General features: G+C 53.4%; 1 protein-coding gene across 1 annotated transcript; it reads right to left on the reverse strand.

Annotated features, from left to right (window-relative positions):
• Positions 1-1,160: 1,160 nt before the first annotated feature.
• BMF (Bcl2 modifying factor) lies at positions 1,161-22,233 on the reverse strand (the record flags this gene model as incomplete). Its single annotated transcript, XM_079913828.1, is given in 8 exon segments — positions 1,161-5,135; positions 17,436-17,596; positions 19,130-19,426; positions 21,595-21,681; positions 21,684-21,722; positions 22,105-22,129; positions 22,131-22,167; positions 22,169-22,233. Coding segments are annotated over 8 exon segments (813 nt in total). The 3' UTR covers positions 1,161-5,033.
• Positions 22,234-27,708: the final 5,475 nt, after the last annotated feature.

Here is a 27,708-nt window from a genome sequence, read left to right on the forward strand (position 1 = left end):
TTCCCTGCGAACCTCAGAGGAGCTGCTTCACAGGCTCAGCTACAGCCCTGCATGTGAAATGTAGAATAACATCCGGACGTGGCACCAGGCCCCACTTCTACCACACTCCAGTAAAAATAAACCTCTCTGTCCAAATATAGAGTGCTTAGAAGTGCCATGTTTTACAGGAGAAGAGGCAGTTATTTGGCATTAAAAACAGACAAGTTTTGGCTTCCCCGCAGATCTCGGCAAGAGCACTGCAATTTCCAAATGGAAACCAAAATGGATGGGGTAAGCCCCCCTCTGACTGACTCAGCTATTTAAAAAGCCCAAAGAGAAAACTGCATCCCTTTTCTGGGCCTCAGTTTTCTCATCCATAAAATGAAGAGGTCAGACAAGACAATTGACATCACTTCAAGCTCCCACTCTCTACAAGGCTAGGAACCAGAGTGGAAGGCTGGTCCTCAGAGAGCCGACAGCTTCCTAAGTATGGGGGCCCAGCATTGGCACAGCGAGCTGGCCCTCCAGTTCACAGCTTACTGCCGATAGGACCAGGAGTGGTTTTCCCCAAGGATTTTTAGAACTCTGTCAAGCACTTTCAATGACCCCTTTGAATCAGACAACATTGCTAGTCCGCAAAGAAAGACAAGCCAGGAAGTCCCCCTACAACTTGCCTACCTCATGAGATGCTACCTCGACAAAAGGAAAGCGAAGCCCAGCTTGACAGGGGTGGGGGGCTGTGCAGCGGGGCTGCCAGTTGCTCAGGGCTGGCCCTGGGCAGGTCCTTTGTACACACTCGCTTTAATCCTGCAAGGCAGGCACAGCTGTAATTTACACATGGAAGAATTGAAGGCTCAGAGAGGTTAAACAACTTGCCTATGATCATTCAGCTGGTGGAGGCTGGAACCGGATCCAAATCCAGGTCTGGTTCCAAAGCCCACGTCTTTCCACTTCATGGGGCCTCTGCTGTGCCGCTTACTGTGTGGTCAGAATGGCTCTTCACAACCCCAAGAGGGGAAAGGAAGTCCTGACAAAAGCCGGGGGTCCCGGACGGTAACTCAGGAGGGCAGCTGAGAAGCAAGTTGGGAGTCTCTAATCCACCAACAGATCCCCTTGTATTTTTACTACACCTTGAAAAAGACAAGCTTTGCTTTAAATGGTTTTATTAAAAACTGTACCAATTGATGGGGGAAAAGATACACACACATATATGCATGTGAAGAACACAAAGCCAAATATTCTGTACAGGTTTAAAAACAATGAGTCCCCAACCCCTCTCTCTCTCCTTGTTTCTCTCCCAGAGGCAGAGTGCCTAGAACCCAGGACAGCTAACCTGGGAGGGACAAAATGCTACATTCTCACTGGGTCTCCCCCGACAGGCCCTGTGGACCCAGGGATGGGGCAGCCCACTGGGCAACGCTCACAGAGCAGGGAGAGGCACCGGCCTCCTGTGCACGGAGAGGGGCAGCGCGACCCGGAAGCCCGCAGGCCTCCGAGCACCTTCCGCCCAAGAGGCTGGCGCATCTATGAAAGAGCGCGGCTTTCTCTGCGGTTCCCTCAAGGCTTGAAGTCCCCACCAGCCTTGAGGAGCCCACTGGCCCACACTGTCCCCAGGAGGCTTCACAGCCTGATGGGTTAAGGAGTCTGGCCGGGGTGGCCTGTCACCAAGGTGTCCCCACCTACACACAGAGGGACCCCGCAGGTTCCTCCGGCCTGGGCTGCAGCACTGATGTGCAGAAGCCTGCAGAGCTGAAGGGCCTGCTTCTGCGGGCTCTCACCTGCCCTAACCCCACCGCATCAGGTCCCTCAAACGAGACAAGCCAGCAAGCTCTCCACGTGCTCCTTGCTGACCAGGACAGTCACAGTGGCTCCCCAGCCCCTAGTGGAGGCCCTGGCTTGATCATCCCAAATCACCCCCTCCCTGCCACGCCCAGGCCGGACCCATCCTTGGATGGGGCTGGGCCACTGGGGGCAGAGAGACAAGTCAGCTGGGCCCCTCTGAGCGCTCGGAACGTGCCTGCCACATAGCTCCCGACACAGACCCCCTCCCCTAGGGGTTTGTGGAGGGCACCGGGAGGTGGTCTTTTTCTGCCTCGGACTGAGGAAGAAAAGGCCACGGGGGCAGCTCTCCAGCAGCCCAGACTTTGAAGTGGGCAGAGAGGCCCGGCTGAGTCCTCCAACTCTCTGGGGGAGTCAGACGGGGGCCCTGAGGGGGTTCCCTCCCCAGTTCTGTCTACCGGCTTCCAGAATCCCCTACTCTGGGCTTCTGAATCAGAAGGGCTGTTTTGACCCTGAATATCAGGCTTCCCCTCCTCCAGGGCATCCCTACCGGGGAGGGAGGTTTCCAGTCCCTCTCCCACCCCCACCCTCAGCAAACCACAAAAGCTCCACAAGTCTTCTGTTGGTTACAGGTCAGGAGCCAGGTCAGACTGTCCCTCCCTCTGAATCTGATTCTCCACTCCCTAACTAGAGACAGCCAAGCTCCTGGGGGACGGGGAGAGGGAGCCCAGGGGGAGGGACATGTGTCCTGAGGTTGGACTTGAGGAATGTTCAGACCAACTCACCAGGCAGAGGGGGAAGGGGCCAGTCTAGACCACTAGGCCAATTAAAAACAGCCAGCCAGGAGGAACCTCTCTTCCTCTTGGGGCTATTCTACCTCCTGGGTTCTGGGGGGAGGGGAAGGAGAGGCGTTGTACCTCTTGCCCTGGCTTGCTTAGGATAGTGAGTTAGTTCCTGGCTTCACAGAAGATGGAGACAGTGCAGTCAGATGACCCTCCACCCGGCCCCAGGCGCGACGTTCAGCTGAGCTTCTCAAACTCTGGGCTCAGTTCTCAGGACAGGCCACAGGACATCCCCCCCAGGCCCGGCAAGGTCTCTGAAGCTGATGGCTTTGCCTCGGCACCAAGGCCTGGACCATTTATTTGCTCTCTCACTCAGCTCACGTGGAAAGTCTGCGGAGAGTAGATGAAAGTGGCTGGAAGAAATAATCCCGGTTTTCTTGTGTGTGCCACTCAGAGATACACCAGCAGCCTGCCCATCACAGCCTTGGTCCAGGAGAGGGAAGAACAACACATGTCCTATGCGCGTCAAAAAATGGTGTGGAGGCACACAGGGAAGGCTGGATTTCACGATGGTCAGCGTGTCCCAGCGCCAGTCTTCATGCCTGTTCCCTGGGTTCCTTCTTGGGAGCAGGAACCTATCTTCTTAGCAGACAAACCATGGTACACGCCCTGAGAATATAATTCTGTCCAAGAATAGGTAATACCTCCAGAACATGCAAGCAGAACAAAACCAAGGCTTATGCAGTTTGAAGTCCCTCTCCGAGCCACTGTGAGCCCATAGGGCACCTTTGTGCAAATTAGGAAAGGCACCCCTTCCTGTAAGCAGACACAGCCCTACACTAGGGCATACAGCTTAGTGAGCAGAGCACGGGCTGGATTCTAGCTTCCATTACCTTCCTCTGCAGGTGGCCTTGTGCAGTGAACAACCTGCCTGACCGTACGTCAGGAAGATCAATGTGTCCTTCGACGGTAACAAAGACCTCCTCGCTGCAGAATTAGAGGAGCTTGGGCTCATTCAGATTTGAGAGTCTACTCAGGACTCCTCCAATTTCCTTGGTAGCCCTGGGGTCTTCTCTGCCCAGGGAAGCCATCTTTTCCTTGGGCCTTGCTTCACCGTTAGCACCCATGTTAACTTTTCTCACATATGCAAAAATGATAATTTAATTTCTAGGTTAACAGATTCCCTGTGTCTTTTCAGATTCCCTGTGTCTGCTCTCAGAGCTGCCAGACTGGCTGCTTTAAATTCTCTCCATTAGTGCCACAGCAGGGAGAGAAGGGAAGAAGTTCAGAGGCATCTGTGATCCTGCTGAGTTCCAGAGCAGGCCTTTCTGGCCTGGCTGGAAGCTGAAGGAAGACAGGAAGTGTGTACCCAGCTTTGACAGTTCTGCACTCTAATCACTGTCTGTTACTCTAAAAGACACATTTCAGCTGACAAAGCCGCTGTGCTGGCTTCTTCCTGTATCCCACTAGGTGTGAGAAAGGAATGGGGATAAAAGGGAGGAGGTATGTGGTTTCCAAGGAAACCAAGGGGTCTGGGTTCCTCAAGGCTGACTCTTAGAGGTGGGATGGCCGCCTCGTTTCCCAGAGCCACCGCAATGCAATCCTGTCCCTTCCGGTGCTAGAGCGCTGCTATGGCGGGTGGGACGCCGTCTGTTGGCCGGGTCTTTCAAAACAAGAGCTGACTAAGGCACAAGCTGCTGGCTACAGCACACTGACTGGCTACTTGGCTCATCCATGGTTGACACCCAGACAGTCCCAGGCAGCCAGAGGGGGCAGTGGTTCTGCACCTCAGGACCAATCCTGGGGCTTCCGAGTAGGACCAAGTCAGACATGAGGCCTACCCAGAAGTTTGGTTCATTTTTGCGGCACATTTGAGGGGTCCATGGAGAAACCCAACCCTCCCTGAGGTCTGCTGGAGATGACAGGGGCTGGGCGAGAATCCCTGAGCCCTTGGGGTGGGCAGTGGCTGGGCCCAAGGAGAACCCAGACGCGGAGCTGGCTGACCGACCAAGCGAAGTTGCCACACGCAGCTGGAAAGGCCCCGTCTGAGGCCCTGGTGGGTTAAAGCAGTGTGACCCGTCGGATCTGGGCCCCATCCACAGTGGAAGGCTGATGGGTTTGGTGGAACCAGGAGTCTAATCCAGTCTCCTATTTCTTAAATAAGTTCCTGTGGGAAAACTACAGTCCACTCGCCGGAGCACATCACTACCTGGTTGTCTTCAACCACTGACGACCGAAGGATCTACTTGTCCGAGCCCTTGGGAGGTCCCACATCACAGACACACCAGCCTCTACTTCAACAGTGTTTGACAAAGGGCCCCATTCCTGGTCGAGGCCCTGAACTGGGAAAGAGGTCCCGTTTGGGTATGTCTTATGTACACAGAGAGAAATTTTTAAAATAAAAACACAAAACAACAACAACTTCACAAGACACAGTGTCAGTCCTCGCCGATGTCCTTCCGTGGTGCCCCATGTGAAGAGGGCAGCCCAGCCTCACCTGGGACCCGCCCCATTCCTGTTCTCGTCTCCATTCAAAGCGAGGTTGTGCAGAAAGAGGAGGATCTGCCACCACACGCGATTTCGGTTCTGCTGGTGCTGAAAGGAAAACAAAACAAAACAGCGTAACTCCTAAACGCAGCCTTAGATGACTCCTTATCATTTCCAATCAAAGTTCAGATCCACACGTCTTGGGGCGGCACTTTAATGCCATCAGGACAGCAAACTGGGGGAGTTGGGGGAGGGACGAGAGAAGTGGCGATGAGGGGGAGATAGTTGAGTTCTCCAAATACAATTGCAGTGTGAACATTAAAAAGAAAAGACCAGGCTCTTTATGCACGGTGCACAAGAGGATTAAACTTTTTCCCCTGCTTGCAGGATTTTCCAAAGTTTAGCCAAGTGCTGCTTTTAATCAGATTGGCTCCTGAGCCCCGCAAACCTCAGCTGCATGAACAACAAACTTTCTTCAGAAAGAAAGAGAAGAAGTGCCCCCCTCTCTCCCCCAGCTCCAAAGTAACACAGAAAACAAGGGGGAAAAGCGGGCGAGCCTCCATCTGCAAGTGATTTGACACTGTGAAGGTCAAAGGGTTAATCTTCCATTTAAACCACACTGCTGAGGCAGCAAAAATCTGATTTCATCCAGTGCAAACACGCACACACACAGACACACACACAGACACACACACACACTTGTGCGCCCGCCCTCTCTCCCTTCCCAGCATCTCCAGCTCCGTGCTGCCCTTTTTATAGCTGCTCTTGACAGTAAGCCATAAATAATCCCTCTTGGAGCGCTTTCCTACTGACTGGAGCCAATTAAACGTTAAGCAAGAACATACTTGAAAACAAAACAAAAACAAAGAATGCACACTACTCTCTGGAGGTTATCCCAGGTCCTACTGTCAGGCAGAGAAGCTGGGGGCAAAGGTCAGCGGTCAGTGGCTCACAGGATTGTGGCTGGTGCCCCGCCCACACAGGTACCATTTCCCAGGGGCCAGCAGAGGTCCGAAGGGCACTGAGGGGTGCTGGAAGAGGCGGTCTTTGTTCTCTCTTTATCTGCCAGGGCAGGAGGACTAGGCTGGGGCCCTCTCCACAGGGTTCTCAGTGGACAGGGGAATAAGAACCTAGTGTGCAAAAAAGGAACCAGCACAGAGGCTGGACTTGGATTGCCGCAGTGGCCCAGGCAGCAAGCACGCTTATGTGAAGTGTGTGTGTGTGTGTGTGTGTGCGTGTGTGTAGGGGATCTGGAGCCCCTGCTGCCTTTAACTACAGCCCAGGCCCCCACCAGGCAGCTCCTAGTCAGAGAAGAAGAGGCTAGAGCAAGTCAGTGGCAGAGCTGGAAATTGAGCCCAGGGCTCCTGGATTCCCAGAGCTTTGCAGGGACATCTCGCCCTGGCCTCCCTGACCTGTCCCCAGGCAACTGTGCAGGAACCTCACCGCCAGGTTCCCTGTCACCCTGCCTGAGGCCACAAAGAGAGGAGAGATGTCAACTGAGGGTGACCTCAGGGCCCTGTCAGGTATTCCCCCCATCCCATACCTGTAGCAATAGCATTCCTCTTTCCCCTGCAGAAGGGGAGACTGGAAAACAACCCAGAAAGTGGGAGGCACGGCTCCTGCTTGGAGGGGAAGGGAAATCGGGGTATGCCACAGCGGAGGCCTGGCAGACTGCGACTGGGGAGACGGATGGCTTCCTCATGTTTTGTAAACAAAGACAAGTAAAAAGAGGACACACACCCGGCTTAACAAAATCTGGTTAGGGTAAAGCAGCATGAAAATGGACTCAGCTGCAAACCTGAAGACTCAGGCCTGCCTGCAGCAGCTGGGCACAGCACCCCCTCCTTCCGCTTCCCCTCCCCAGCTGCTACCCAGGACAGGTGCAAAGGTCATAGGGTGGAATACGAGGAAAATCCAGGAAAAGACTGGTCTCTGGGGAGGCCGGTCTGCTGGAATTCCGAGGCTCCTCGGGTGCCTGTTTGAAAAGGCCAAGTAACAATAACAACCATGATGCTAACAGTAACTGTAAATTGAGCGTGTCAGGTTCTGTGTTTTACATCCTTGCTTCTCAAAATGTGGTCCACGGACCAGCAGCTTCAGCATCAGCTGGGAGCTTATTAGAAACGTAGACCTACTGAATCAGAATGCACATTTTTAACAAGATGCCCAGGTGACTTTAAGACACATTAGAGTATGAGAAGGACTGGTCTATACACCTTAAACCCCTTTGGTCCTCTCAACAACCCTATGACGCAGGTATGTATTATCATGCCCATTTTACAGATGGGATCATTCAAAGAGTTAGGTAACTTGGCCACATAGCCAGTAAGTGGCGGGGACTGGGCTAAATCCAGACCACCTGGCCCTAGGGCAATGTCCTTACCCATTACTACTATGCTCCAAGCGCCACCATACACCTTTCTTTACACCCAAGCAGACCCTCCAACCTCCCCTTCTCTAAATCGTCTCAAAACAGCTCAAGGGCCAAGGAAGGGAGATCACAACTCGATCATTTGGGGCCTGGACCAATCCCATCCCTGTATGCTTCAGTTTCTCCCCACATTCCCCTCATGGAGGCCACCTGCTGCCTGGGTAACTTCCTGGGCCCTGAGGTCTCTGGGGATGAGGCAAGGAAGCATCCTTACTCCAATCATTGTGGGTGCTGGGGACCTAGATGCAGTCGTGGGCCAGACAGTGCTGTCAGACTGGAAGGCTGAGGTCTTGCTGGGAGACACAGACAGGCCCAGGTGCACACAGGCCCAGCCTCAGGAAGGACCTAGGTTCTGTGCCTCTGCCTGGGATAGGCCTCTGGGCTCCTGAATCATCCAGGAAGGCACTCTGGGCAGTGGGTGGCTCCCCGGGCCAGGAATCAGAGGACCTGGTAGGCTGGGGTCTCCCACCAGCCTGACTCTCCTTATAGGTGAAGTGCAGGTGTGGTATTAGACCAGTGGTTCCCACACCCGACTGCATCACAGAATCTACTGAGGTGCTATTGTAAATACAGAGTCCCCAGGTCCCACCCAGACCAACTGGTGCAGAATCTTCAGGGAAGGGGCCCAGGAATTTGTGTATTGAACATGCTCCCTGAGTGACAGTTTTTAAAAATCAGAAGTAGCATGTATTGTCTATTTTAGTCATAAAAGTAATGTAGAAAAATTGGAAAATACAAGAAATTAGAGAGGAGAAAATAAAATCACTCATGATCCTATAGCCTAGAAGAAAACATTTCATGATTTGGTATTTTCTTTAGTCTCTTTCCCTCCCTCCCACCAAAGTAATGACTTGGCCAACCCGGAGGTAAATCCTGCCCAGGTGCTTCTGAGGCAGCCAGGCCACAGACAGGCATTTGGAAACCACTGAGGTGCTTTCCAACCCTAAGGTTTGGTGATTCGGAGTTTGTCATCCACAGTTACCTTGAGGACTATAACTCAGAGCTCCAACAACTGAATCCGGTCATCCTGGCGGAGGGTCTGGGTGGGCCTGGAGAACAGGCTGCCTAGTACAGGGTCAAGCTGGCTGCCTTGGCAGCCGTGCGACCAGCAAGAACAGGGCCTGGGAAACCACCTCTGCCCCAGCGACCCTTTCTGTGAGCACAAGCAATGCCACACATACCCCAGTCAGCCTTCTCCTGCCCAGAAGGCCCTTTTTTGAAAGGAAACCAAATTGCCACATAGCAAGAGAATCAAAGAATGCCTTGATTTTTGAGGATCAACAATAAATAAAATATTTTTTAAAAAATTAAACAAAAGTGCCTGACTGGAAAGGAAAGAAAAAGGTCTTGAAGGGAGGCCAGGTAGAGAAACAGTTAAGAAGAAAGGAAATCAACATTCACCGAACAGGACGAGGTACACAAAGACACCGAAACACCAGAGCACATGGATCCTTCCAGGAGAGGGTGTGGGGGAGAAGGGGAGAAGGAAGGGGGAGCCAGGAACAGGTACGCTTGGCCTCTGACTCTCAGGCACCTGGCACAGTACCCAGTGCATAGACTGAGATCAGTGGGTACAAACCCCTGGCGCAAGGCTCAGCTCTCCCAGGCTGGCTTGGGATCCCTCAAAGTTTGGGAACCTGCAAAGAATGGGGGTTCCCAGAATGCATAGCCAGGGTAACCTCAGGGGTAGGAGACTGGGGTTCAGGAGATAGGAAGCTGATGGGAATTTAAGCTTACACCAGAGCTCTCAAATTCAGAGCCGAGACAGTAGGACCAAGACGTGGAAGGAAAGAATAGAGGTGAACGCCCCAAGGGAAGGGGCCCTAACGTGGTGGATAAAAAATATTCTCTTCAGTTAGGAGAGCACAACCAGGCATGAGAGATCTAGGGTTCTTCCTTCAGTCCCACCTTCCTTCTGTGGTCAGGGGATGGAGGCAGTCAGTTGACAAGTGTCTGAGTCACTCCCCCTGTGCACAAGGCACTGTAACTGAACACCCGGATCATTCGTCCTGGATAACAGGGAACACGTAGGGCACATAGTAGGTATTCAACAAGCACGCTGGACTGACTATAGAAAAGTCAGCCTTGCAAGATAACCCACTTGTCTGAAGCCAGGAACAACTGATGTCTGGCCAGGTCTAAAGATGTACTTGATGTGATAGGATCAGCCTCTTGCCTAGAGAGGCCCAACTAGTAAAAGGCTTTTTTTTTTTTTTTTTAAAGAGCTGGCTGTGGTGTCTGACAAGGTTGGATTACACAAATCAAACTCTGTTTCATCCCACATGGCCTCTGCCCTAAGCACAAAGAGTGTTCCCTGCCCTCCCCAGATAAGAATCTCCCTCTGTCTCTCCCCCTTCGGACCCAATTCACACCCTCTGGGGACTCTGTGTGTCACCAGTGTACCAGATGCTCCAGCAAGAGCTAATTCACCCCCAAAGAATTCGAGGAAGGAGCAAAGGTACACTGTAGCCCTGATTTAAAAGAAACTAACACACAAAATGCAAATTTACCAAACAGATAGCAATTTATATCGTCGCATACTTAAAATGCTTTCCTATTGTCTCTTTTGCTCCTCGCAAAGGTCTGGGACATAGGAAAGGCAGGTATTATTTTCAATCCCATTTTACAGATGGGGAAGCAAAGGTTCAGAAAAGTTACCCCAAGCAAGTTAGTTGGGAGAGGGTGATTCAAACCCCTGACTTCTGACTCCAGAGCTATGTTCTTTCACTAAAATATTACAGTGTGTTTATTCACATTATGAAAATGGTATTAACTGTTCAAAGAGAATCCCCACCTAACTGCTCCCCTAGTATATTTAAAGAAATTGTTTCCAGGGCTTCCCTCGTGGTGCAGTGGTTGAGAGTCCGCCTGCCGACGCAAGGGACACGGGTTCGTGCCCCGGATCGGGAAGATCCCACATGCCGCGGAGCGGTTGGGCCCGTGAGCCATGGCCGCTGTGCCTGCGCGTCCGGAGCCCGTGCTCCGCAACGGGAGAGGCCACAACAGTGAGAGGCCCGCGTACCGCAAAAAAAAAGAAAAAAAAAAGAAAGAAATTGTTTCCAGATCATTATTTAGTAAGGATACTGTGGACCAGAAAAAAAATAAACCTTTCAGAGGCAGAGCTAACTGAAGATCAAACAGAAATGAAGCTACAACTGGCCTGAAATGATAACTTCAGATCATTTTCTGAAACCATGCTCAGTTTCCTTAAAATGCAGAGTTGTATCTACCCTGCTTTACAGGGAGTTACACTCTCTGTAAAGTGCCGTTTTCCTACCTCACCTCTTCCCTTTCCCCCATCAACTCTAAACCCGCCACAGCGAGGCTGAAGGACAAAGCCTTGCTGTTGAGAACAGGAACACAGAGCTAAGGAAGACTTCAGCAAAACTCCACATAAAAGAAGTTGGGAAGATGTTTGTTTGATTCAGCAAACTTTTATCAGGTACCCAACTGAGCTAAGAGTTATGAGGCACAAAAACGAGCAAGCTGTAAGGCTTGTCCTCGATTATTTTACAGTCTGAAGGGGGGAAAAGCAAGAATGCAGATCTCAGTTTTACAGGAGGCAGAGCCAGCGTCGGGCAGCCAGTGGGAGCTCCATCAGATTCTCACCTTCCGGGCTGCATTTGCTGAGGAGCAGGGGTGTGTAATGGGGAGACCATTGTTTTAGGATCAATCAGATGTGCATGGCTCCCAGCTCAGCCACTTACCGTGTAACATGGGCATATTATCCCACTTCTCTGAGCCCCGGCTTCCAATAAAATGGGGATAATGGGGTCTCGAAGTACAAGGTTGCTGTGATGATTAAATGAGAAAAGTATATGTAAAGCATTGAGGCGGTGGCTGCCCTAGGCAGCTCCCCACTCCCTGGTGAGGACAAGGGAAACCTGGGCCCGACTGCACTTTGCTGAGCAGTTCCCTCAACACCCTCAGCTCAAAGCACCCGCCCCAGGAGCGCTATCTTCTAGGCAGGCTCATGAAGTCCTGAGGAAATCCCTGACTTTGCACTGTGAGATGGGCCATGGCAGCCAGAGGCAGCCGGGCTCAGAATTCCAGGCTGCCAAGCTGGGCAAGGGATTCTGAGACCCACGGGGCAGTCCCTTGGGCCCCGTTGGCCCACTGTCCCAGACTGCTTTTGACCTAGACACCTGAGGAATGAGCAACGTGGCAACACAGAAAAGGAAAAATAATCCTCCTTGACAAGAGCTTCCTCAGCCCAGCCAGAAGCGCTAACAGGAGGTTGAAGCCACCAGCTGCCACCACAGAAACACCAATCACTTCTCCCAGGAAGAAAGGGCAGCCTGGGGCTCGCTGAGGCGAAGACAGGAGGGCTTCCTCTAACATAGGTGGAAGCCACCGGCTTCAGCCACTGGAGGTGCGGGGATAGAGTTGTGTTTGCACCCATATCCCCAGAGCCATGGGCTGCACCTCCATGGCCTGGAGGTGGGAAGGACTGAGGCCCTTACCCAGCTTCCCCCAGGTGGGTCTGTCTCCCCCAGTCTGAGAACAGCCCCATCAAACTAATGGGCAACTTCTTAAGAACTCAGGGGGGAAGAGGGGTATGTGTGCTCTGGTCAAAAGTGAGGAAGAGGGCTTCCCTGGTGGCGCAGTGGTTGAGAGTCCGCCTGCCGATGCAGGGGACACGGGTTCGAGCCCCGGTCCGGGAGGATCCCACATGCCGCGGAGCGGCTGGGCCCGTGAGCCATGGCCGCTGGGCCTGCACGACCGGAGCCCGTGCTCCGCAATGGGAGAGGCCACAACAGTGAGAGGCCCGTGTACCGCAAAAAAAAAAAAAAGTGAGGGAGAGAGGGGACTGAGGAGGTGGCTGGTCTGTTGTGGGTCTACAGGACGTTGGAGAAGGATCCCCCCACGGCTCCAACTCCCAACTTGGGGCCTTTGCAGCTGGCTGTTCTCGTCCCACCCAGGACCAGTCCCTGGACAGGACAAGCAAGCTGAGCACAGAAGGCCGGACCCTCCTCCTCACCGCGCACACCGGCTCTTCTTGTACTGGTCATGGAACATGCCCTCTTGGTTGCCAGACTTGGATTAAAAGGCAAACAAGATGTTTTTCTTTATCCCTCTTTTCTAGAACCTCCCCTAAAGTCCTCCCTCCCATCACCACCCCCTCCAAGAAAAAAAAAAAAAAAACCAAAGCCAACCCCATCCCCATGGCTTGCCTTGGTGGGGAGGGAATGAACTGTCCGGAACTACAAGGCCCTTCTCCTGGAAGAGAGAGCAGTCAGGTGCAGGGTTGTGTGGAGAACTCAGCTCTACTCAGCCACGCTGATGACTCAGAAGCTAAATATAGTGAGCGATATAAACAGAGCCAGCCACAGAGCAAACACAGGGCCCCCAAGCCCTGGCCCTGGCTCTCACGCACAGCGCTCTCCACAGCCCCTCCCCAAGCCTCACTCTTCCCCAGGCAATGTCCCAGGGGGACCTTCCACTCCGGGGACAGAGGCTGGCTCCACAGGGACCCTTCTCACTCTAGGGAGAATCTCTGGGGCTCCCGCCCAGGGCTGTCCCATCTAGAGCCTGAACAACTTTATTAGCTATAGTCTGAGCTCCAGAAAACCACTCACCAACAAGGAGAGCATCCCAAAGGGTCAGGAAGTAGTTAGGAGCTCCCTGAACAAAGGATCCAGGCTGCTGGCGGAGAGGCCACTAGTTAATAAACCATGTAAACACCACCTTGGGTACAACTTCCAAAAGAACTCCCAAAGAACAAAATCCTAAGATCATCTTTTAACCCATTTTCAAGTGTTAAACTGTCCACACATTAATAGTTATACATATTATAATTTCCAAAGGGCTTTCACATCAACTCTACAAGATGAGTATGAGAAATTGAGGCTCGGAGAAGTTAAATGACTTGCCTGTGAACACAGAACTCATAAGTGACAGAGCTGGGATTTGAACACGAATTTGTCTCTAAGTCCAGGATCCTTTCTGTGATCTTGCAACTAAAGATGGTTTCAACTGAGTGGCTGAAATTTTTCTCAGATGTCATTTTCCAGAAAGTCTAATTATTATTCAGGGAATTTCCAAATCTGATTGTTCTGAATGGAGCCACTCCTGGTCCAAGTGAAAAAGCCACTTCCAACATGAAGAATTCCAATAATCCTGTAGCTTTACTCACACAACTGTCTACAGTAGTCACTTTTTCCTTTTTTCTTTTTTTTTTAGGATTCTTGGCTTCTTAACATTGCCCGGAAACATCCCACAACTTTCAAGATGGCGCCATTGGGACAGGAGACTCTCCTAAGGGGATGGGACACCAGCTTCTGTCCCCTCTTCGGCTCATTGTGGAGGAGACCACGGCAGGTGGAATGGAGAGAAGCTGGGACTCACCTTCTGGCCAGAGCATCCCTTGAGCTCAGGGAGGAAGCAAACCTGTACTGCCATCTTCCCTGTAGAAGCTGGGCAAACAAGAAACACCAGGGCCCTCTCACAGAGCCAAGGTCAAGGTAGGCCACCGTCAGCAGACCACCAGAGGTCACCTGCTACGGCTGGGCAGCTCACAGAAGATCAAGGAGGAGAATCTTTCACTCCTGACCCAGGCAGAGGAAGTTGGGGGTGTGTGACCAGGTTTGGAAAGGCTTTTACCTCCATTCACTCTGCTTCAAAGTCTCTTGCTGCTTTGGAGACCCAAAGCGCTGACAGCAAGCACCTCACCGGCACTGATTTTCTGCTTCCAATTCCTTGCCCAGAGAAACCACCCTAAACAGGTGGCTGACCTGAACTTGGGTAGCCAGGCTAGAGCTCCATCCAGCAAGCTCCTTGAGAAACATGCTGGGAGGGCTAATGGCCCACAAAAACATGCACCATGTTGCCTCTAGAGTCATGCTGATGCACTCACTTTGCCATAAAGCCATCCTACAACACACGACCATTATCACACCCTTCCCTGTGCTCCACATCTCCCAGGGAGAAGGCTTCCTCTCATACAGAAAAAGAGTAACTGAGGTCCCTAACCAGGGACAAAAGGCAGGAGTTCACATTCCCTACAGGAGCCGGGAACCCACGGCCATGGTCTGGCCCTGGGACACCAATCCCAGACGTGAGGAGAGAGGAGATGGCCAGGCTCCTTCAACCTTCTTACTGCCTTTTGGGTTGTCTTTCTTGGTTATCTAAACTCAGCCCACAGTGATGGAGATTGACCACTATTCTCCTAGGAGAAATGTACAAGGCCAAGACCCACAAGTGAACAGCTTTGACGCTGATTTCTCTGGACGGGGTAGGTAGAAGGGAGCTCACGGAAGGCAGCTCTGCTCAGGGACCAGCTGGACAGGTGGGGTGGGAAATGCACTGTGAACTGACAAGAACAAATGTGGGGGACAATCAGGATTATAGAGAGAAAGAAGAAAACAAGCATTAAAGAATACCTACTGTGTGCCTGGAACTCTCGTAGGTATTTTCTCACTGAATCTTCACGATCAGATTCTCTGGCATTAGGTCTAATTTACAGAAGAGGAAACAGGCTCTGCCAGAGACTTCCCGGTGGCTAGTAGGTAGCAGAGCTGGCATTCAAACCTGGGCCTTCTGACTTTGTATCTGAAGCCTAGAGACTTAACCCTAAATTACTTCCATCCCAGTGCCTCAGTCTCCTTGTCTGCAAAGATGAGGGGAAGGAATAGGGAAAGAAGATGAAGGATAAGAATGTAAGGGTGACAACAGTATTGTGTAGATACGAAATATTTAGACATTAGTTTATATCGTAATCAAGTTCAGAAATGACTCATTTCTTAAAACTAGCTGCTAAAAGGTCCTACACGTGCCAGCTCTCCATCTGCCCATAGCCATTACCCCAGCCCTTCCCACAGGATGAGCTCCTAGGGAAGTGAGCAGGGACAGCAGGGAGGAGGGGGCTAAAAGCAAGAAGACTCCAGTGGACAAAAAGCCTGGCTCTTTGCAATGGAAAGTTTGGGGAAACCAGCTCTTGGCTAGAACGGCCCCGTTGGCCAGCCTCCTGCCACTGCACGGTAGGAGTAGGTAGCTGGCAGGATGCTGAGGGGCCCAGGGAAGTCAGGAACCAGTAGGAGGTGAGGTGCAGAGCAGGGGAGACTCTCCTCCAGTTCTCCACTGCCTCTGCCCCTCCTCCTCCCCAGCTGGAAGGCTCTGGCTAAGAGGACAGCACCTTGTATGGAGTTGAACCAGGCCTTCAAAGAGACAGCCCTGGATGGGGGTCAATGATGGCAAGCAGCAAAGAACACGGTCAGACCTGGGATCAGGGCCAGTTTCTCCTGTGCGGAACTGAGTCAGGAAGAAAGGGCCCTGGGCTGAGTTCTGGTCCTGTGCCAGGGCTCAGCTGGGCAAGGGAGGCCTCCCAGCCTGCTCCCAAGCCCACAGGGGCTCACCCGTGGATGGCTGAACATTCTGGAAAAGAACTGTTGAGAGAGATCAGGGCTATTGGGAACGCAGAAAACTGCCTCCCAGATAGTTCTCCAGATGAGCCTGGGAGACCCACAGTCACCGTGTCCTCTATCAGCTGCAGCCCCGGGACCGGAAGCTGCGAGCTCAGGCCAACCACAGGCCTACACAACCAGGGCAGAGTGAATGGACAGGAAGAAGGCCAAGAGGCAGAAATCAAGAATCAAGAGTGCATCCACACATGGACTGAAGGGGAAACTCTAAGGCAAGTTTCCACAGAAAAATCAAAGGAGCGAATAGGGGCTAGAGCTTGGAGCCAGAGGAGGTGGCTAGGCTGCCTTATTATCTAAGCATAGGGCCACCCTCCCTTCCTGAGGGCCTGGGAGAGCCACCAGGACCAGGTATAGCCCCAAGTTTCCCTAAGAACCCCTTGGCAGGGGCACTCACCATATCTAACCCCAGATGGCCTGTTCTCAGGAAATCCAAAGTCAATTTCTCTTCCCCCTGGTGCTGGCCAAGTCAAACCTTCTATTACCAATAGCTGTCCTCTGGTCACCTGAAGTTCCCCATCTAACCTCAGGGTCTGCCCAATCATGGTGGATTATTTATTCTCTTGATTTCCTGATATACAGTCAGATATAGACTTACACATGCGCGCGCGCACACACACACGCACACACAGCTGACTGGGCCACGGACACTGTCCCACAGGTAGCGAATGTGTTCACTTCCAGGTGGTGTGGCTTCGCTTCAGCAGTGGTTGTACTAGCAGGGATCCAGCCTCAGGCTCCTCTCCCCACCTTGGCAGCCATCCAGAAAGTCAGCCCAGAGAGGAAGGGTTAAGCGCCCGGGGGGCGGCCCAGACAGCGGCTGCAGAGCAGGGCAGCCTCCAGCCCATGGCACGTAGGGCTCCTCCAGCACGAGCCCGCCAGCCGCCGCCTTTGTTGATGGGCTCTGCCGCATGCTCCACTGACACGCGATGCTCCGCCCTGGCGGGGCTGGTGCCAGGCTGCCGGCCAAGCGCCCGGCCCGGCCGAGCGCCCGGCCGCTGGTCTGGAGAGACTCTGAGGTACACACTCCAGAGTCCCAGGCCCCGGTTCCCAGGCAGAGACAATGAGAAGCGGCCTCCCCAGCTGGAAAGTGTCAGGTTACAACCGGTTCCACCACTTTCCCCAACTCAGGCCCATCCCCGGCCTTGGTTACCCACTTTACACTGCACCGCAGCCAGGCACCCCCCGACTGTCCAGTCTTCCTCAGCACCCTGAAAATCTTCCCCTTAGGTCTGTAAGGAACCATCTCCCACCCCTGGCCTCAAGAAGAGAGAGTCTGTCAATCAAGGCTGCAGAAAGCTATCCCATCCCCTGGGAGGGATCGTAGCATCTCCCTGGAGCCTGAGCTGAGAGTGGGCAGATAAACAACTTGTATCTCAGAGGGGAGGGCAAGAGTGCCCATCCAGTCCACGAGAATCACAATAGCATGAGGCCAAAACTCTGGGACCTTATCCTTGGGGCCTGGCAGAGACAGAGCTGCTGAGGCAGGCCCCAGCCCCCCAGCCCCAGCAGACGCACCCCCCCACCCCCCCACCCCCGCCGAAAGTCCCCCACGCCTACTTGCTGCATATGAAGCCGATGGAACTGGTCTGCAATGCGCTGAAGTTTCCGGGCAATCTGTACCTCTGCTCGATGTTGCCACTGCCCTTCAGCGGGCTGCTCACCAAGGGGCAAGCCTGCAGGGAAACCGGCAGGGAGGGGGAGCCGGTAGCCGGCATTGCCTGCAAAGACAGAGGGCCCACATCTCAGCATGCTTCACAGCTGCCCCATCCTCCCCATGCCTGCCACTCCTGGCCGAGACCTGGGGCCAAGGGTAGACCCTAGTGTGGGAAAGGAGAGGAACTTAGTCTGCCTTTAGCAGGGCACTCTGCCAGACGTGGACAGCCTGACTTGTTTGCCGCCCAAGAGTGTGAAAGCTGCTGTTGGAGAAGAGAAGGGAATGGTCCCAGCCTTGCCTTCAGTCCTCCATTCACCGGCAGTGCCATGGCAAAGGTAATAGGTGTGGGTGAGCTTGCCAACCTTCTGTCCTTATTTACCCAGCTACGCTTGACCACAGTTTATTATTTATTACCCTCATATAGTAGTAGCAGGCTGAAGCTCTTCTCTGGAAAAGCACTGGAGGCAGCTCTCCAGAGTTCCTGGGTTGAGCAAAGCAAGGGGACAGAGAACGAGAAAGGCAAAAAAGTATCTTTGCTTTTTAGTGCAGCAGAGGAAGGCTGGTCTCAGACCTTGAAGCTCTGGGCAGTGGCACAAAAAAATACGGAGAGAGGACTCCTCTGAGGCACAGATTAGCCAAGTTCCTTTCTGGAGGCAGCCCCGGCCAGACCTCTAGACCTGCGCTCCTCACTTACCAAGAGCTGCCACTAGGGGCGCCCGCCGGCCTGCTCCCGTCTTTCCCTCTTCCCCGCCTGCCTTATCTATCTTCTCAGACTCCTGCCAGGACTACTTTGCCAGAATTGTCCTATAGGGCAGCTCCCCCTGGGAATAACTGCAGCGTCTCCTCAATCTGCTCCGTCAGACACAGCAAGATAGCCTCCAAACCTCGGCCCTCTCTCCAGAAGCTTTGTGCTAAATGAAGAAAACAGACTGAGTGTCTAACCCTGCCCTTTTGCCAGAGGAAGGCAGATTGCTCATAAAACCAACCACTGAAGCCCACAAATGAAGGGGTCTTGTCTGATTGAGCCTTGGAAACAGCCCCTTTGCTGGCACTGAGCCCAGGCAGGCCCAACCTCTTTCTCCAGTTCCCCTTCCAAGCACAGAAAGTCCCAAGTGACAGCTGGGGGCCACCTTCTGCCTTCAGGAACCTACCCTCCCAGAACAGGCTGGGTTTTTCCCTTCAGTGTTAACAGCGAGTCACAGATCCCCCAGCCTTCCCCACGCAGCGTTAGCCACTTTACAGAAGGTACATCACTATCACTACACAAAGGGCTGGGCCACACAACAGGCCACAGGATGTAAAGGCCGAGACCCAGGTACCCTTCTTCCAACCCAAGGAGACACCATGGACCCAAAGATCCTTCCAGAAAGGGACAAAAGAGCAGAAAGAATGGCAAGGCAATCTGCCCTGCTTGGGGCCTGAGGAGCACAGGTGAGGAGCAGTAACAAGCTGAGAAGCAGCAGGTGAGAGCTGAAGAATCGATAGCCCTTGCTGCTCAATTTGGGGAAGGAAATAGCAAAGCGCAGGTTTGGGGAGGGAAAGTCCCCTCTTTTCCCCCAGTCTCTAAGGGAGGAGTCCTGAGGCTAAGAGCACTCACCATAAAAGAGTCGCTGGGGTTCCTCAGTCACCCCACAAGGCAGCATGACACCCTGGCTTGGGGAGGCTGGACTGAGAGTCTGGGTAGCCTTGTCTTCCTGGCTGGTGGGTCGAAGCCCAGGGCCACAGCAGTGCGTGAGAGGGAAGAGCTGCAGACGGCTGAGGGGGCAGTCCAGCTGGCTCTGGGCAAACAGGTCAGCAGAGAGCAAGCTCCCAGGCTGGGTCCCCGGCTCCCCATCCTCTGGCTGGAACACATCATCCTCCAGCTCCTCCACACACTGGGGTGGCTCCATCTCCCCTGTTAGGGTGCAATGCAGGCATCCGGGAGGCTGCCCCCACCCAGGCTATACCTGGAAGGACTCCCCTCCCCTTCCTTCTCTCCTGCTCCCCCTTCTTACGTGGAGAAGTGGGGTCAGGTACTGACGCCAGACAACCCTAGAGCTAAAGCACTGCCAAGGGTGACGCTGCCCCCTCATGCGGGCTGCCTCGCAGTTCTGAGACTCTCCACGCTTCCTCCCTGGGCCCACTCAGAACCACCTTCCCTCCCCTCGGCCTCTTCTTCTAACCCAGGCTGGTCACGGTCATGCAGTTTGACTGCTATGGACTCTGAGCCATAGAGGGGTATGATCAGCTGCTACAAGCACGCAGGTACCTGGAGAAATGTCAACAAGACTAGCCTCTATGAGTAGCTGTGGGAGGGCAGAGGGCGCTGTGACTGGCTGTACACACAGTGCTCACAACACACACACGCACACTCACTCACCGGCCTGAGGAGTAACCACCAAACTCTCATCTCACTCTGAGCTGAGCTCCGGGCTCAGCAGCAAAAAACAAAAGCCAGCAGTCCTAGGGTGGCCAGGTTCCCTCCAAACCTGCTAAGCCCTACCCAAGACCCTAGTCTCCACCCCCTGCTTGCTCAACACAACAAACAGGCTGAACGATGTGGTAAGAGTGTGTCCTGGGAGAGAGAGCGGAGAAAAACCCAGGTTAGTCATTGCAGCTGCCTTCTCAGCAGCGTACAGCTGTCTGCCCACCACAGCTTAGCCTAGAGGGGAGGTCCAGCATCCAGCAAAGCGGCCAGCCTACCCCAGCTCAGTCTACTCGCTAGTCTCCACAACTTCAAATCTTCCCCCACAGCCTACCACTCCTGCCAGCGCTGAACCTGAGATTCGTACAACCTGCCTCACAGAAGGAAGTGAAATTTAGCTCTCTGTCTGTGACCTCACTCGCCGCCTAAACTCCTCAGGTTGTTGACATGAGTTTCTTGCTGATAAAGAAGTTCCACTTGCTCCACCCGATGGCTCTTGGAAGTCTGAGCGTGGAGCCACGCAGCATCTTGAGCTCCCAAGCCAACCCCTTATACACACACCAGGAACCCCTTAGGGTCCCTGAGGCAGCCAGAAAAGCAACCACCTGAATGGTTAAGGATACAGAGAGACAGTGTTTGTCATTGCCAGAGTCAATTAGAGGTCCCCTGGGAATTCTGTCTCCCAGTCTCTCGCCTTTGAAGAACAAGCCAAATGGTCTGTGGGTTGGTAAAGTATTTAAGGAAGCTCAGTTAAATTCAGAAATCTTGGCTTTCTCAAATGCGAGCTCTCGCTGAAGTGCTTGCTTCAACCCTCTCTCCATCCCATCCTGTCCTTGAGCTATCTATGGTCCCTATCCTGCCCTCTTCCCTGGACAGCGAGGAGATGCCCGCTTGGATGGCAAAACAGGCACATGGTATTCTTTGGACAGTGTTTCCCAAAGGGGAGTGAGAGAACTACACTTTATCAGTACCAGGAAACAAGGTTTCCCGCTGAAAGGGCCAAGTGCTGTCCTGCCAGTCACCTGGCAGGGGCTCCCCTCCTGCCCTTCCACCTCCTCTCTGCAAGTTGGCAATCCCAACCTAAGATGGGGCCCTCCAAAGCCAATCACAGTCAGGAGTCATTGTCTTGGGTTTTCCTTTGAAGCCTATCACCTCCCCCACCCGCTCCCAGCAAAGCCCCAAATTCCACCCTTGCCTGGACTGGACAGTGGGGGAGGTGCAGCCAGAGGGTGTGGCTCTGCAAGCCTGAGGGGGACCCTTCCCACTATCCACAGGAACTGCAGGTGGCTCTTCTGCAGGTGGGAGCCTCTGGACAGGTGCTGGACAAGGTCAAGTGTAAACTGAGATACAGTAAAGAGACCTTCTTCTCCCCTTCCCCTGAGCTGAAGAGGTGGTGTGCAAACCGGCAGGAGAAGGGCACTTCCTAAGTGCACTACCAGGGAAGTCTTTATTCCTAGCAAGGAGATCTAAAGCCTGCTGGAGCCGTCCCAGCCCTTAAGGACTCTAACAGGGATGCTGAACTCAGACTCCTTCTCCTAGGAGAAGCAGTAGCTAGACATTCTGAACCTCGACGAGGGCTAAAATCTGGGAACGCACACATACACACACATACACACACACACACACACTCTCACGCACTCACACAACACACAGCAGACCTGGGTGACTCCAGGAGAGAATCTCGGCCTCCGAGTCGTGATGCCAGGGCTCCGCGCCAGGGTCCAGCGTGATGAGCACTCGGGGGCTTGGCGCCCAAACTCAGTTGGGAAGGAGGGAAAAAGCCCGGCTGTTAAGGAGAGGAGCCTTCAGACTCCGCAGGGATGCAGGACGTCCCACAACTCCCTGCCCTACCCCAAAGTCAGATCCAGAGGCCGGGCCATTCTCGAGCGCCCAGGTCTGCTCAGCAGTGCACCGCAGGTTCCCCTGCCCACCTGGACCCAACTCCTTGGAGTCTCAAATGCTACTACCCCCACGTTCCTTCGTGGAGCAGCGCACTTAGATGTGGGTTTTGTACCCCGTTCCCATACCCCAGCGCCCCAGTCCATGGTCACTCTAGACGCCCGCAGCCCAACCCTTCCCGGGCCCCCACGCGCAGCGCGATCCTCTCCCCACTTCCCCAAGGAGGTGCGATCCAACACCGCCCGGCCCCCTGCCGCCCGGGCGCTCACCGGGCTGCGGCGGAAGGCGGGAGGCGGGAGGCGCAGGCAGGGGCGGCGGCGGCGGCAGGCGGGCTGGCGCGGGTGGAGGCCACTCTGCACCGCGCGGTATTGTTTCCAAAATACGCCCGCTCGGGGCATCCCGCAAACAGCTGATGAGGCCCCGCCTCTGGCGCGTCACACCGACGGCTGGCCAATGGCGAGTGGAACCCCAAGTCCCGGGCTGGGCGGCTGCCAGGGACGGTCACGAATGTACGAACCTTCCCTTGGAAACACTGCAAGGGGCCGAGCCAAATTCCGACCTCCTGCAGAAACGCAATTGGAGCGCCGTCGCCCACGCAGGTTCGGTTCCTAAAGCCGGCTCGGGAAGCACTCGAGAGCCCTTGAGTCCTCCCTATTAGGAGGGAGACAGGGGGCGCCAAAGTGACTTTTGTCTTCTCTTTCAAGGGGCCGAATAATTTTGGCGCGTCCAGAAAGGGAGTGGAAGAGGAGGAAGCGAGGAGTGGCAAAGCATCCTCCTGGCTGCTGGGCAGGTCAGGAGAAAGCTCCAGCCCCAAAGCTGTAGGAAGGTTGAGAACACGTGTGTCTGACATTGTTATCGAGTAACATTCAGATCAAACACATCCAAAGGGACCCTCATGTCCTCTTCTTGACTGGGCGTGGATAGTCAACATTAACATCTGGCCGAGGAGATGCAGGGGCTGCTTGGGCAGTTGACACGCGTCCTGTTCATGGCAGCACCCAGAGATGGTTCTGGGGCTGCAAGGAAAGCAACGTGTCCTGCAGACCGCAAACTATCGGCAAGGGAGTCTCTGGGCTATTTCATAAACATTTATTGAGCACCTACATTGTGCCAGCTACTGGGCTAGGTGCCAAAAACCTGGTGCCTGCCCTCAGGGAGCGTATAACCTACCTAGAGAAGTAGACCGGAAAATAATGGAAAGCAACATGAAATGTGTTAATGCCAGGGATAACGGCTGCTGGGAATGCAGAAAAATTCAGAATGCAGACTGGGGAAGGTTTCAGGGAGGTGGCTTTTGACTTGGACCTCGAAGGATGGGGCAAATTTTCAATCAGGAAAGCCAGATAAAATAGCCAAGACCTAGCTTGAGCAGGATAAAGAGCTGAACTGGAAAACTTGTCCAGGGAGCAAGGGCAGGCTGGAGGACAGGATCATTGGGTACACACCCGGATTGAGGAAGGGTGGGCATGGGCAGGGAGGTTCAGATCAGATTACAGAAGTGTCCCTGGAATGGTAGGCTGGGGAGTCTGCATTTTATTCCGGAGGCAAAGGGGAGACAGCAAAGATTTTATAGAAGATGACTCACTTGACCAAGCCTGGACTTGAGGAATGATAAACGAAGAGACCAGAAATCAGTGAGAGGGAGCAGTCCCTGCAACAGATTAGGTGATCAATGATGGGACCTGACCCAGGGGACAGTGGGGACTGGCAGTGCTCTGACCACCAAGATGCTCTTTCTGGGTTGTAAACTCAGACAGATTTAAGCTAAGTGGAGCTGGAACTCTTAGCTCAGTGGAGTCTGAAGTCTCCTTGTACCTTTTTCCTACCAATTCTTTCCCTAGCTCCCTTGAAGGGTACCTGAAACAGAGTGGACAAGGCATGAGGGCTGTGGTTGCTAGAATAGGAAAAACTGTCCCCAAAAGGATGGAGAAGAGGGAAAAGGGAAAAGGGGGAAAGTCAAGCTTGGCCATCAGCCCAGTCCCCACAGAAGTTGACAGATGTCCAGAAAGAGGTGCCGGAGCAGCTTCCCTGGTGGCGCAGTGGTTGGGAGTCTGCCTGCCAATGCAGGGGACACAGGTTCATGCCCCGGTCCGGGAGGATCCCACGTGCCACGGAGCGGCTGGGCCGGTGGGCTGTGGCCGCTGGGCCTGTGCGTCTGGAGCCTGTGCTCCGCAGCGGGAGGGCCCGCAGCAGTGAGAGGCCCAAGTACCGCAAAAAAAAAAAAAAAAAAAAAAAGGTGCCGGAGCCAAAAGGAGGTATGTTATTTTACCAGGAGGCTTGGCCAAGAAGGAGTGTCAGAGCTGGTCAGGGTGACCTAGCGCTCATGCCATATGTGGGCAGATGAGAAGACCAAGCCCAGCCTCCATGCAGGGCACTGGGGCGCCCTCACCATGTTTGCCACACACACACCTCCTTCTGTGCATCCTACTCTTCTTAGTGGCTCTCCTCCTGGGCCAGTATCTCAGGCAGGCCAGTTGGGCCTCTGGGCATTACTTAGGGTCAGGAATAGAACTGAAAGACAAACCAGCTCTGAGTCTGTCCTCTGGGGCAGCACAGGCCCCAGGGGGCAGGGGTCATCTTGATTCTCCCGACCCACCTGCGCTGCAAAAGCTCTGTCTGCTTCACCATAGCCCTGCAAGGTGGAATTGGGTTCGCCAGGCAAGGAAGCTGATAGAGAAACGTTTTAACCTGGGATCCATGTATTTGCTGGACTCACCAGGGTCTCCTCAGCTTTAGGGTCTGTGAACCCTTGAAACTGGCTAAATGGTGTTTGTGGGTTCACACAGATATTTTTGTGTGTGGGGTGGCTCTGTGGCTTACAAAAGTTTCCCAAAGGGGTCTGTGACTCTATAAAAGGTTTAAATACACCACTGTAGGGGAATGAGGCTGGGGAGCAGAGGGGATCATCTTAGTGGGTCTGGGCAGGTTGCAAGATAGAAGGGTCACACCTTCTAGTGACATTTCTTCTCCGTCCTCTCTCCCAGGCCTTCCCAGCCTGCTCCCTCGGGTTCCTTCTGAAGGGCACCCCGTGGCTCGGCCTCCTGTGCTCTCAGCCTCTAAGGTCAAGCAGCAGGAGCCCAGCCTTCTGAGCCGGAGGGACCAGAAAACACTGTCAGGGATAAAGGGGTCAGGGAGGTCAGAAGCCTCACTCCCCACTTCTCATCACTGTCAAAGCAGACCCCTCCCTCTGTGCCCTTTCTCCCCTTCCAGCACAGGGCAGACTACGCAATGTCAGGACCTGCTGGGCTGGAGATCTGGGCTCGGAGCCCCCTACCAAGAGCAGCACCCTAGGAACAGAAGAACCCTGGACTTGTGACTGGGCTCAGAGCAAATGTACCTTGCAGCCACAGCAGCAGTTGTTTTGAAGAATCTTCTCTCTCTCTCTCTCTCTCTCTCTACCCACTCCTTGCCCCAGCTTGTTTTTCTTCTCTGCTAACTGATGCTGGCTCTAGGAGGCAAAACTTTGCCCAGAGAAAAGCAAAGTTACTCCGAAAGGCGTCGGCTGGAGGCCTGAGAGGGAGGCACACCACTCCCGACAATTGGGGAGGGAATGCAAAGAGTTAAGGGGAGGCTGCTTTCAGCAGAAGAGAAAACCCAGCTCCCTGTAGAAAGCAGGCAGGAGCCCCCTCCATTGTTTCACCTGGCTATAGGGTTTCTCTCTGAGACAAGGAATGGGCTCTAAAACTCTGGTAACGGGATCACTGGGAAGGGAGGTTTTTAAAAAAACAGCTGACAGCTGAATAATAGGAATTACCAGGCAGGCCGCCCTGGGGTTACTGAGGTTTGTAACTCAACCCCAAGGGAGGGGTTAGATTGGAAACTGATTTATGGGTAAGGTGGGCGTCTTGGTGGAGGAACCCAGAGTGCTCGACCCTCTTGCCTCTTAACTCCCTCTGGGAGGGATCATGTGTGTAAGAAAGGCCAGGAACCTGGAAGGCTTGGTGTCCTCCCTTGCTGGACTTGCTCTAACAGAGTGAATTTATCTCTCTGTGCATCATTCCATCTGTCTGCAAAGGAATAGACCCTCTCTTCTGAGTTGCAGAGGTGTGTGTGTGTGTGTGTGTGTGTGTGTGTGTGTGTGTGTGTGTGTGTGCGCATGCGCGCATGTGTGGCGCAGGGGGGAGTGGGGGTGGGGGTGGGGTGGAACCTACCAGAACAGACAGATTGGCTTCTGCTAATTGAGTAAGTGGAGAGACTTGATTTCCTAGTCAGTGAACTCACTCCTTACCAATCACTGGAGAGTGGGATTCAAATCAAAAAAGCAGGCGCGAAAGAGAAAATATTTGGGAATTCAGAGACCTGGATGTAAAGGGAAATGCAGAGCCTGAGGCTACCATGCGAAAGCCCAGTGGAACGTAAGCGATTAGGTGAAGTCCGGGATCACGTGCTTATGACAGGCAGCACATAGTTTTGTTTGGGGGAATACTCAAAAAATATTTGCTGAATGAGTGAATGAATGTACATCTCCACATTTAGAAAATATAAATAATTTTGTGTTTGGGGAGTGGGGAAAAAGCTGCAGTGGAAGATTTTCCATAAATGTCCTATCTACATTGTCTTGGCCTCTTAGCATGGCTGGCCTTACCTGAGTTTCTTCTCACCAGCAGAAGCTCCTCTCAGGAGGCAAAGGTGATGCCATCAACATCTTGGTACCCTCGGACCACCCTTTTCCAGGCTTGGCATGTGACGGAATTTACTAAGTCTGTGGAGGCAAATTTACAGAAGAACTACAAGCATGGCCCTCAGGAAGTGTCCTCAACTCTTGCCCAGTCCAGGACTCAGCCTGCCCAGCCCATGGAAAAGAAGTTGGCTTTATCCTGCCAAGGAATGAAGAAATCCAATCAAAATACTCTTCCTTTTACTCTACATCCCCCAGGATGCAGCCTCTTTCCTGGGCAAAGTTACATTAGTATGTTAGTACATACTTCTCCTTGGGACTGGCAAGGACATCTCAGAAATTTCCAGCTGAGGCCAGAGAACAATCAATTGCTATCAAGGAAACCTGCCACCGGAAGAGCTGGGGACCCGTTCTTTCTGGGCTTAGAGCCTCTCAGGTTTTGAATCTGGTGTTCAAGAGGCTCTGGGCTGAGAAGTGAGTTGGATCAGCTGTTTCCCAGCCAAGCCCTCTGCCCCTGCTGTCCTGGAATGGGAGAGGGCCACTATCTGACAATGAGCGAGGGGCTCACTCACCCAGATGTGAGTTCACCAAACATTTACCAAGCACCTGTCATGTGCTAGGCTCCACACCAAGGGCTAAAGGTGCAGATACAATCCCTGGGGGCGATCCTTGAGCATATCTGCACCCTTTCTTCCCACACATGAACCTTCATCAACACACCTACACACAAGCTCAAAGAGAAACTGGGGGCAGGAGGAAGGTATGGCAGGAAGAGCTGCAACCGCACGAGCTAAGGGAAACCCGCTTCCCGGGGAGGCTGAGCATCCCTGGAAGTGGCCTTGCCTTTCTTTGCACAGAGCATCCTGGAAATGCCTGATGCCCCACTTCCCTGTTCCTAAAGCCCACCTATCATCAGGTTGAGTAGAAAGAGCTCTAGACTAGATGTTCAGTTCCCAGCTCTGCCATCAACAAGTGACCCTCCAGCACTCACATTTCCATCCTTGCCCCTACAGATTCAGAGGTGGCATAACTTGGGCAAACACGCTGGCTCAGGAGGGGCAACACCAGCCTCTTAAACCAATCCTGCCTTAGGTCCCTGGGCTATAATCAAAACAACTCTCACCTGTTGAGCATCTACTGAATGCCAGACACATGGCAAAAGACAGTTCATTTAATCCTAAACAATGCCAAGAGGGATCTATCGCCATCAGTGCCGTTTTACATTCAAGGAAGCTAAGGTCCCTTCTCCAAAGAC

The sequence above is a fragment of the Stenella coeruleoalba genome, assembly GCF_951394435.1.
Source record: "Stenella coeruleoalba genome assembly, chromosome: 2".
Lineage (NCBI taxonomy): Eukaryota > Metazoa > Chordata > Mammalia > Artiodactyla > Delphinidae > Stenella > Stenella coeruleoalba.